Genomic DNA, 11,779 nt, shown 5'->3' on the forward strand with positions numbered 1-11,779 from the left:
TTTAACATTTTTAATGTCTTAACTCTATATTTCTTCTTATTTTCATCAGATTAAAAAATTATGTACTTTTGAATAAGCTTCAGTAATTAAACCCTTTCCTCTTAAGCGTTTTTCCTCCAATAGTTTTATCACAACTCCCATTTTCCATTTATTTAAACTATCCCTATTTCTTAATATAGCAGCTACTCTTTAGTTTACCATTTTATCCATATTTGTACATAGTTTATTAACTGGTGAATTTGGTAACTGTTTATTTGTGTTTAAGAAAGAGATCATGAATGACAAGTATTGTATTATTCTAGGTTACCACTCTAGGTTACCATTTTATCCATATTTGTACATAGTTTATTAATTGGTTGATTTGGTAACTGTTTATTTTTGTTTTAAGTAAGAGATCATGAATGACAAGTATTGTATTATTCTATTGAATACTATTTATAAATTAGGCTTTATTTTTTTCAAAAAGTAGTCGGCACTTTATGAAAAAGGCGTTTTTTGAGATAGGCGTTTTTTGAGTATAGCCTAGCCTTTTTCGTTATTTAGGCATGTTAGAATTGTCCTATTTACTTCAAACTTTGCATGATGATTCCTGTAGTAGTTAGGTACGATTTAAGAAGCCTAGCAACTCTATAATTGTTACCAAAATGTCTGTACGTCCATTTTAAACATGTTGATTTTTTTACTTTTTTAACACAAATTTTTATGTGATCTAATCATCGGATTGATCTGATTTTTGGTATATTGATTCCTGGGACAACAAAGTATAATGTAGTAAGAGATGCAACTTTATAATCAAGTCCTGAAAATGTAAGCATGTCCATCAACATTATCCTGTATCAAGCAGTTTTTCTACATTTTTGCTTTGACTCTTATACATTTATATTCTGATTATTCAGTTCTGACACTATACAAGTGTTAATGTCCGTTTGTCCTACAGTTTCAGAGCTTCGCTATTATGGATGTTGTCATCCTTGTTATTTAGTATTTAAGCTTTAACATATTCTTAATTTTATTACATTTTAAGTTCAAACGGAATTTTTAAGGCAATCTATGACAGGAAATAAATTTTCTAAAAACATTTTGTATTATTAAAAGCTGTTCAATAATCAATTAATCCACGACTGATAGGTCTTTTTGCAATCTATACATTTATACAATTAAAGAATCCATTTTTTCATAAGGATTTGATGGTAACTTAAAACACATTATAATGATGTATTAATTTTAATTCCTTTAATTATATTTCTATTCATTCAAATTCGGTGGATAGGAAGCGGCTCTCATCCAACCAAAAAATCTATTTCTAGCATTGTATTATATCCAGCTTTCTATGAATATAAAAATGTACAATCATAAGATTTTAACCAGTTTTAATCTTATGTATTGCTTCAAAACCGATTAATATCCTGTGGATTAGAACTGAGTTTTAGCCATACTGAAAAATTATATCCGATTTTCTATGAATGTAAATGTAGATGAGAACCAGTTTCTTTAGCCCCATGATGCATTTATATCCGCAGAAAGCTGTTTATAATACAATGCGTGAAATAACTTATATTATAATCGAGTATTTTGGGTCATTATCTCTAATTGGAATTTTTAAAAGCGAAGCTTTTCTATAATTATGTTCGGTCTGTCCGTCTGTAACAGATAGCTTTTTTTGTTAATTTATGCGTGTTAGAATTGTCCACTGACTTCAAACTTTGCATAGTGATTCCTGTAGTAGTTAGGTACGATTTAGAAAGCGTAGCAACTCTATAATCTTTACCAGAATGTCCGTAAGTCCATTTTAAGGATATTGATTTATAACAACAAATTTGTATGTGATAAAATTATCCGATTGATTTGATTTTTGGAATACTGATTCCTAGGACAACAAAGTACAATGTTATAAGCGACGCATCTCTACAATCAAGTCCTAAAAACGTAAGTATGTTCTTAAACATTATCCTGTATTTAAGCAGTTTTTCAACAAATTTAATTAAGATTTTGATTCGACAATTATACATTTATGTTTTGATTTTTCAGTTCTGACACTATACAAGTATTAGTGTTTGTTTGTCCTTGCGTTTCAGAGCTTTGCTTTTATGGATGTTTTCATCCTTGTTATATTGCAAACCATTTATAATATTAAAGTTGAACGTTTTCTAGACAAAGTAGCTAACAAACTTTTCCAACTTTTCTTTATTCTATACTAGTGCTACTCCCCTAGGGGTGGCAAGGAGGGGGAAGAGTCCATCTCCCACTTACAATTTTTTTAAAAAGTTTTGAAAAGGAAAGGTAAAAACAAATGGGGGGGGAGTAATCCCCCTTCCAAATATGAATTGAGTGGTTTCATGATCTTCTGGTACATACAAAGAGACAGACAGACAAACTTCCTTTTACTTTTATATAAGTATAAGGTGTAATTTTAATTTTCCTAAAAGGTAAAGAAAAAAGTTTGTCCGTTTATTACATTTGTTTGTTTTGCCCAAGAATATATTTACACTTGAATAAGGCAAAACCAACAAGTGAAATAAATCTAAAATAAAATTTGGTGGGCAAATGGAGAGGTCGTCAATTTTACAATGTGTTGCCCCCCAACGACAGCTGAAAAACACGTATAATTTCGTTATTGGTATGAGCTGATATTTACACAGTGTTCCACATAAATGACTTTTATGAGGTGGGTTCTTTAAAAAACAAGTTTTGCTGAATTAGTCATAGCACCAAATTTTATTTTGCACAAATTTATCTATAAATTAAAAAAGGGTCTTTAAAAAAAAGGTTATGAAAAGGCGATATTACATAATTTTTGAAGATTTCTACCATGATTTTTTTGCATAAATAATTTCTTCTTGAGAGGATGGTGGTACCCTCCCCCAAAATAGTTATAAAACTTCCAGGGACCTATGAGAACAATATTGGTTTAGCTGTGTATCAGTACACCCAGACAGACAGACAGACATTTTTGAGGGGGGGGGGGGGATGGGGAAGTTTCATTTTTTCTAAGTCTAAAAAGAACTTTTAAAATGTTAAATTATTATTTATGTATATATTTTTAAAAGCAAATCTTTTCTATAACAATTATGTACAATTTAGGAAGCGTAGTATCTCAATAATTGCTACCAGAAAGTCCATTTAAAACTTTACTTTTTGGACAACAACTTTTTAGTAGTGAAGCTACTCTATAATTCCAAATGTCCGTCTGTCCGTAAGAGACAAGGTGGGGGAATCGTGATTTTCTCGGCCCATTTTTAATTTTTGGGGATTAAATATGTTAACATTAATATTTTCAATTAATTAGGGTGATAGATTGATACCTACATTTTTAACTTTTAAAAATTTTCTTGACTCCTATTCAAGATAGACGGCTTAATCTTTCAGGGATAAAATAAGTTCATATTCTGCATTTTTGTTAAGTTTTGTTAAGATTTGTCTATTGTTTGGGGTGCTAGTTCGATTCCTAGATTTTAAAGTTTCCTTTATTTTCTCCACTCCTATTCTAGATAGACGGCTGATATTTTTAGGGATTAAATTTACAAATCCCCACAAAGTTTCATTAAGATTTGCTAATTGGTTGTGGTGCTAGATCGATTCCTAGATTTCCACATTATAAATCATAAAAGGTTTCGTGATTTATTTATTTTTATTTTGTATTTTGTGATTTATTTATCTTTATTTTGTATTACACTGCTCTAGTTTATTCTTGATGTCATCCTTTTTTAAATAAATATGCTGTGAAGAATCTTTGCATTTCAGACAGACAGTAGCTTGATATCTGTCCGTCTGTCTGTCCCTTAAGATCTCGGTAACCACTGAACCGATCGGATTCTACTCTTCAGGGTATATACCTACTGGTCCTGTGGTGGTTTTAGGCTATTTTCTTTGGGGGTGGGACACCCCCAACCCCCCCCAAAAACAACAAAAATCCCCCCCAATTTTTTTTTTAAATAGAAAGTAGTGGGGTTACTTAATTTTTTTTAATTACCTCTTGGGGCAAAGCCCCTAGAGGCTAGGGGCAAAGCCGCTAGTTACTTATATAAAAGACCGCTTAAAAAAAACATTTAAATCGAAGTCTAAAATTAAAAGGCTGTCAAGACCGCCCTCAGGCGTTTTTCAGTCCTTGGATACTTGTATTATATAGTGTTAATCCTATAGTATTCATTGTTTATATAAAAAATAGTTTATTAATAAATTCTTAATGCAATGTAATTACCATTTATGAATGTTGAATATTAAATGTATATGTTGTTTTGTCCCAATAAATATTTGAATTTGAGACAAAAGGACATACAGAGAAAAACACTATTGGGTAGTTTCACTATTATAATTTAGAAATGAGGATGGGGCTTATTTGAATTGATCTCAGCCATATGATAGTAAAATAATAATTGTTAAGGTTTCGTGATTTTAGCAGTTTTTCTGGCAATGACGACATTTTATCTAACCCTCAAACTGATTTGTATTTGTTGGTATACTGGTACCCAAAGTTTTTAATAGATAATGTCGGACAAACAAACATTAACACTTTTAGAGTGTAAGAACTGAATAATCAGTATATAAATGTATAAAATTTCGAACCAAAATTGTAAGTAAATTTGTTGAAAAACTACTTAAATGCATTATAATGTTTAAGGACATACTTACATTCTTAGGACTTGATTATAGAGATGCTTCGCCTATAACATTGTACTTAGTTGTCCTAGGAATCATTATGCCGAAAATCAGATCAATTGATTAAGTATATCACATAAAATTTGCTGTTAAAACAAGTTAAAAATCAACATGATTTAAATGGACGTACGGACATTCTGGTAACGTTCATAGAGTTGTTGTGCTTTCTCTATCGTACCTACTACTACAGGAATCACTATAAAATCTATAGGACAATTCTAACATGCTTAAATTAACAAAAAGTTACGGACGGATGTACGGACCTACTCTAATTATAGAAAAGCTTTACTTTTAAAAATTAAATATTTTTCAAAAAAAATCTTGGAAAAATTTGATGAAAAATCTACCAATTAATTTTAGTATCTTTTTAAAATTCAAAACAGGATATACTTGTACTATAAAATTTCCTAGCATACTTTGTTTGACTTTTCTTGGGTACTATTAGTTGTATAAATTGTCTGTAATATGATGGTAACATAATGTTTTCTTATTATGTTGCTTTTTATTGAATTTTAATTTCAACCACTAATTGTAATCTACAGGAGGGGTAATTTTGTGTATCATCATTGTGGATGTATATCAATTTGTCTTATTGATTACTAATAACGTGCCACAGTTAACTTAACAGCCATTGTCTTATCCCTTTAGAACCCTAAAATTAGTTTAAGAAATAAATACAAAAAAGTAAAAATATATATTAAAGATTATAGGTTAGGTTATCTTGGGTACAGGGTTTGATTGATTATAACGTGCTTTTAGTAAAAAAGTACTTAGGGACAAAGAAAATTGCATAAAAAGATTGGAAACCAAAAGTAGACCAGTCTAATGTAGTCTTGGTCTAATGGATTTCAATGTTGTGCAGGAGGTATGCATTAGATATACTTAGTATATATAAGCTGATATTCTATTGACAAGGAAGTATAGGTAGCCATCTGCCGTCAACCATATGTTGTTTTGTATTAAACTGACTTTTTTGTTACATGAAACTGTTTCCTAATATGTGTGTGGTGTAGAATATGTCATTTTTTTACCTAACATTGATGGAAGTTTGTAGGTATGTGTCTTATTTTGTTTAAAAATTGCGAATCCTAGCGGAAGATTTCTTTACTAATATATAGAGCCGGAAATTTGGTCTGGAATAGCTGGGGTTAAATCCTCAATAGATATTGCAGAGTATTAGACTGCTACAAAATATAGACCAAATTTATTTAGGCATTTTTTTATTGGTTGAAAAGTTAATACTAATTGAAAGATGTTATAAAAAAATATATATTAATTTTTAAAAATATTTTTATTTATCTCTCTCTCTCATTCCTTATATTACACGTCGCTTCGCTCCGGTTAAAGGCACTTGAACTACACCCATGGAAAAAACAGTTAAGAACCTCTTTATTATCTCTCTCTCTCTCTCAGGTTGCTTCGCTTCAGTTAAAGAATCTATCTATCTATCTATTTATCTATCTATCTATCTATCTATCTATCTATCTATCTATCTATCTATCTATCTATCTATCTATCTATCTATCTATCTATCTATCTATCTATCTATCTATCTATCTATCTATCTATCTATCTATCTATCTATCTATCTATCTATCTATCTATCTATCTATCTATCTATCTATCTATCTATCTATCTATCTATCTATCTATCTATCTATCTATCTATCTATCTATCTATCTATCTATCTATCTATCTATCTATCTATCTATCTATCTATCTATCTATCTATCTATCTATCTATCTATCTATCTATCTATCTATCTATCTATCTATCTATCTATCTATCTATCTATCTATCTATCTATCTATCTATCTATCTATCTATCTATCTATCTATCTATCTATCTATCTATCTATCTATCTATCTATCTATCTATCTATCTATTTATCTATCTATCTATCTATCTATCTATCTATCTATCTATCTATCTATCTATCTATCTATCTATCTATCTATCTATCTATCTATCTATCTATCTATCTATCTATCTATCTATCTATCTATCTATCTATCTATCTATCTATCTATCTATCTATCTATCTATCTATCTATCTATCTATCTATCTATCTATCTATCTATCTATCTATCTATCTATCTATCTATCTATCTATCTATCTATCTATCTATCTATCTATCTATCTATCTATCTATCTATCTATCTATCTATCTATCTATCTATCTATCTATCTATCTATCTATCTATCTATCTATCTATCCGTTATGGCTGATGGCCCTTCTACCTCTCTATCTCCCCTTGTTTTAGCTTTGGTATGTATCACGCCTCGCTTCGCTCGGGTTTCAAGACAATAGACACTATCTATCTATCTATCTACTATGGCACGTTATGGCTGATGTACAGGCCCCTCTACAATCCTATCTTCCCTTCTGGTAGCTTTGGTATATTCACCAATACTCTAGTTGTTACCTGGGTATATCCATCAATACTCTAGTTGTTACCTGGGTATATCCATCAAATTAAATGTATACTGGCCTGCCATTGGTCAAATTTAATTTATACTGGCCTGCCATTGGTCAAATTTAAAGTATACTGGCCTGCCATTGGTCAAATTTAATGTATACTGGCCTGGGTATTATAATAATACCCAGCCAAACTAGTACCCAGCTACACTTTGTTTATATTTTGTTTACCTGGGCACAATACCTGTTTACCAAACTAGTACCCAGCTATAATTTGTTTATATTTTCTTTACCTGGTTACAATACCTGTGTACCATTATTACCATTGGACTAATTAAATGTATACTGGCCTATATCTTAACTTAACTTTTTAAGGATTGGGCTTAAACATAACCCAGGTTATCTTAACTTACATAAAATTTTTTAAGGATTGGGCGCAAACAAAGCCCAGGTTATCTTAACTTAAATAAAATCTTTAAGGATCGGGCCTTAACCTCACCCAGGTTATCTTAACTTAAATAAAATTTTTAAGGATTGGGCTTTAACCTAACCCAGGTTATCTTAACTTAAATCAAAATCTATAAGGATTGGGCGCAAACAAAGCCCAGGTTATCTTAACTTGAATAAAAATTTTAAGGATCGGGCTTTAACCTAACCCAGGTTATCTTAACTTAAATCAAATTTTTAAGGATTGGGCTTTAAACTGACCCAGGTTATCTTAACTTAAATAAATTTTTTTAAGGATTGGGCTTACATAACCCAGGTTATATTAACTTAAATAAAGCTTAATTAAAAATTTAAGGATCAGGCTTAAACATAACCCAGGCTATATTAACTTAAATAAAGATTTTTAAGGATTGGGCTTTAACATAACCCAGGTTATCTTAGCTTAATTAAAATTATAAGGATTAGGCTTAAACATAACCCAGGTTATATTAACTTAAATAAAGATTTTTAAGGATTGGGCTTAAACATAACCCAGGTTATCTTACCTTAAAACAATTTTTTTAAGGATTGGGCTTACATAACCCAGGTTATATTAGCTTAATTAAAAAATTTTAAGGATTGGGCTTAAACATAACCCAGGTTATATTAACTTAAATAAAATTTCAATTTAAGGATTGGCCTATTGAAATTACAAGAAGAAAAATCAATCAGTATTTAAGGATTGGACTCTATGTCAATTTAAGGATTGGGCTGTAGAAATTACATTTGAAAAATTAGATAACTTTTAAGAATTGGGCTGTAAAAATAACAAGAAAAAATCAATCAATCAATCAATTTTAAAGGATTGGACTCTATGCCAATATAAGGGTTGGACTATAAAATTACAAGAAGAAAAAATCAATCAATTAATTAATTCTAAAGATTGAACTCTATGCCAAGGATTAGGCTGTAGAAATAGTTTGACTTTAATTAGCTTAACCCATTAGTGCCGAGCGCCACTTTTATGGGCCGATCGAGCTGTAAGTTTCAGGGAAGCTTTATAATGGTCAAAACGGAATTCGTATTTTTTTGTTTTGCTCTAGTGGCGTGCACAGGAAAGTTGCAAAAAAACCCGGTTCGGCTTGGCCATAAATACCAACCAGGCATTAACACCCGTTTTTGGTGCTTTCCCCCAGTTTTAAAACCCGGTTGACCTGTATAAACCCGGTTATTTTGACCAAAAATCGAAAAATGTAATTTTTGAACGCCAAAAGTGAGATGAACACTTTTTAGAACTTTGATACGATCCGTAATTGAAAACTACACAACCTCATGTAATCTAAAGAGCTACAAGTATAATACGAAGCGATTTATTTCAAATTTAGTGATTCGGCTATAGGTGCCGCCGTTTCGGGTAAAAAAACCCGTTGCTCGAAGTTTTAAAAGACACACACTACAAAAAAAGAACATATAAAATTTGGGTGTTACATATCAGAAAACGAGAATAAAACTATTGGGTGACACCTATAGAGATTACTAGGGTTATTATGGTGGCTCAAACCCTTACTAATGACGTTAATTGTTATTTTTATTGGTTGAAAAGTTAAAACCGGGTAATAAAAACCGAAACCGAGCCGGGTTTTAAAATTTTCGGGTATGTATGGCCAAGCCGAACCGGGTCATAATAGGGCGTAAAAAAACAATAAAAAAATCATATAAAAAATAATAATTTGAATAAAACGAATTCACATATAGATGTACTTGTCAATAAACATTAGATTTCACGAAAAAAATCAGCGACTTTACTATAAAAACAAAAAAGTTAGAAGGGGTATTTTGAATTTCATGATTTTCAAATTTTGTTGAGCTATACCATAAAACGGAAGTAAGCTAAACTGCCTGCTCCAGGGGGAAATGAAAGCCAGGGTAGTAGAGGAGGGATTCATACTGAGAATGATGCAATTATGGAGCCGGAAACCGGTTTTTTTTTCCATTTTTCGGAACCGGGTTTTAATGTCCGGTTCGGCACTAATGGGTTAATTAAGCCTAGCCTAACCTAACCTAACCTAACCTTTGCCGCCAAAAACAGATTTGCCGCCAAAAACGGATTTTCCGAAGAAATATAGAAACCATACGTGCTTACGAATAAAAAAAATGGTGTTTAGAGTGATTTTTTTCACCTTTTTCATAAAAGCAAAGTTGTTCGGAATTGCTTTGAGTACAACATAAAAAAAAATTAGCCTTCTAGGATCATTGGCTATTGTTATATCTTTTACGTAATTTGGTCTTAAATTTTCTTAGACTTTAACATAGCATTAAAAAAGACTAAATTATAATTATAAATATCCCAAAAAATTAAAGAATAAGTTTTATGTCTGAAAAATCTGAAATAAAATTTACCTAAAAATAAACAAGTTTAATAGGTAACTTTATTTCTAAAAATAATAATGATACAAATAAATTTACTAAAATTGGTTAAACACATAGGTAATTCTTTTTTAGTATAAAATATAAAACTAAAATACATTAAAAATTCACAGCCTTTGAATATATGTACACTGTATAGACCCACACTTCATTTCTATAAAAAATTTAGTTTAAAATTTCTAATCTTTAACAGACCACTGACATATAGTTATACAAGATGTGTAGATTTCATATCTGGCAACGAGAAAATTCAACAAAATCTAATTTTTAATTTCATTCACTAGAAGCTTAAACTTCTCAATGATAACAAAAAAAATTTTATTTTAAAAATCTTTATAGAGGTTTTAATAAAACAACTCTATATATGATTTATTGGTTACTAAATTTGTATGACCTCAGCAATGCAACTGATATAATGGCCATTAATTAATTCCCTTTAGGAGTTATTTAATAAAGAACTTTACAAACATGTTCAGAATGTAAAAATATTAATCTTAGCTTTACTTATCATGATTAGGCGGGAACTCCTAGTGGATGACAATTGAATTAGATTTCATTAGAATTTCCAGTTACCAGTTATAAAATCTACCCATCTTGTTTAGCTAGAAGATTGTTAAGATTGGGTATTTCAGACTAAATTTTTACAAGTACCAAACTGTGGACCAATAACATGTTCTGTCTCTGAATGAATATTTGTCTGTCTGTCTATCTCTCTCTGTCTCTAGACAATATATTCTCCTTGGTCTCCAGACAGAAGACGTTTAGCTGAGCATGTTGAGTTGGAGGGAGTGTGGGAGCCATGGTGATGCTGATGATGGGCAGTAGAGCTCCGGTTGTTATGGTGCAGGGCTGGAGGTTGTAGACCTGCATCCAGTACATGTGCTGGAAAACCTAAACAAAGTAAACAGATTTTACAAAAGACATTAAAACAGACGTTAAAAATGGTTCCTACTGCTGCTATGCATATAAATAGTTAGAGTAGGGGGAATGTCTTGGCCTGTAAACATGCACAACTCATGCACAGTTAGGACTTCTTAGACAAAGTTCGTGCAATCAAAGGGTTGGTTGTCTGATGGATGTCACTTAACCTAATATGTTTTGGTGTCAAGAGTATGGCATCCCATTACAAGCAGATAATGCTCTGGAGAATCCTGCTCTTAGGAGGTAAGGTATCAAGTAAAGTACCTGGACTAGATCTGGCTGCTGGCTGTCCTGCTGCTGGTGTGGAGGAATGGTGGAACTGCAGGTGAAACAGGTTTGCTGTAGCAGCAGACGGAGGTCCTGGATCCAGGGTGTGGTAGATGTGATTATTGTCAATACTACAAATAAGAATTTTAATTATTTTCAAGATATACATACACACACAAAAGTAATCAACACTGTCCCAACCCCCATGAAAAAAAAAGCTTAAAACCACCACAGGACCAGAAGGTCTAGAGCCCAATTAGTGCAGCGGTTACAGAGATCTTAAGCTTCAGACAGACAGACATCAAGCTACTATGAATTATAGATATTATATAACTGTGGTAGGTGTGCTCAGAGCCAGCAGTGCCCCCACCACCACCAGAGACAGCATACACAGAGTGGAGGGGGGACACAGCAGTCATTGTTGTTGTGTCTGTACTGTGGTCTGTCTCTACACAATTATGACCTAAACACATACATAAAATTAAATTATATTTACCTACCAAAATAAAAATAAAAAAAGGTAATGATCAGTGTCTCTGTAGGAAATTGGGTCACATTTTAAAGAAGAAAAAAAAACAAGATCTAAAGCTTAAGACAGACAGACATCAAGCTTTTTCAATGCTTTTTCAATAACATTTTACCTGAGTTGATGTAGTTT

General features: G+C 31.4%; 1 protein-coding gene across 1 annotated transcript in view; it reads right to left on the reverse strand.

The window, feature by feature from the left end:
• Nucleotides 1–10,613: 10,613 nt before the first annotated feature.
• Nucleotides 10,614–11,779, reverse strand: part of LOC145307383 (uncharacterized) — a 1,515-nt gene continuing 349 nt past the window's right edge. The window contains exons 1-4 of the mRNA XM_080149803.1: nt 11,763–11,779; nt 11,454–11,584; nt 11,119–11,251; nt 10,614–10,824 (exon numbers count right to left, since the gene is read on the reverse strand). The exon at nt 11,763–11,779 is cut by the window's right edge and continues 349 nt beyond it. Of these exons, the coding sequence (XP_080005929.1) occupies nt 10,655–10,824; nt 11,119–11,251; nt 11,454–11,584; nt 11,763–11,779 (451 nt within the window). The 3' untranslated portion in view covers nt 10,614–10,654. The remainder of the gene's footprint in view (nt 10,825–11,118; nt 11,252–11,453; nt 11,585–11,762) is intronic.

The sequence above is a fragment of the Acartia tonsa genome, chromosome 15, assembly GCF_053477335.1.
Source record: "Acartia tonsa isolate MP-2025a chromosome 15, ASM5347733v1, whole genome shotgun sequence".
In the NCBI taxonomy this organism is placed as follows: Eukaryota; Metazoa; Arthropoda; class Copepoda; order Calanoida; family Acartiidae; genus Acartia; species Acartia tonsa.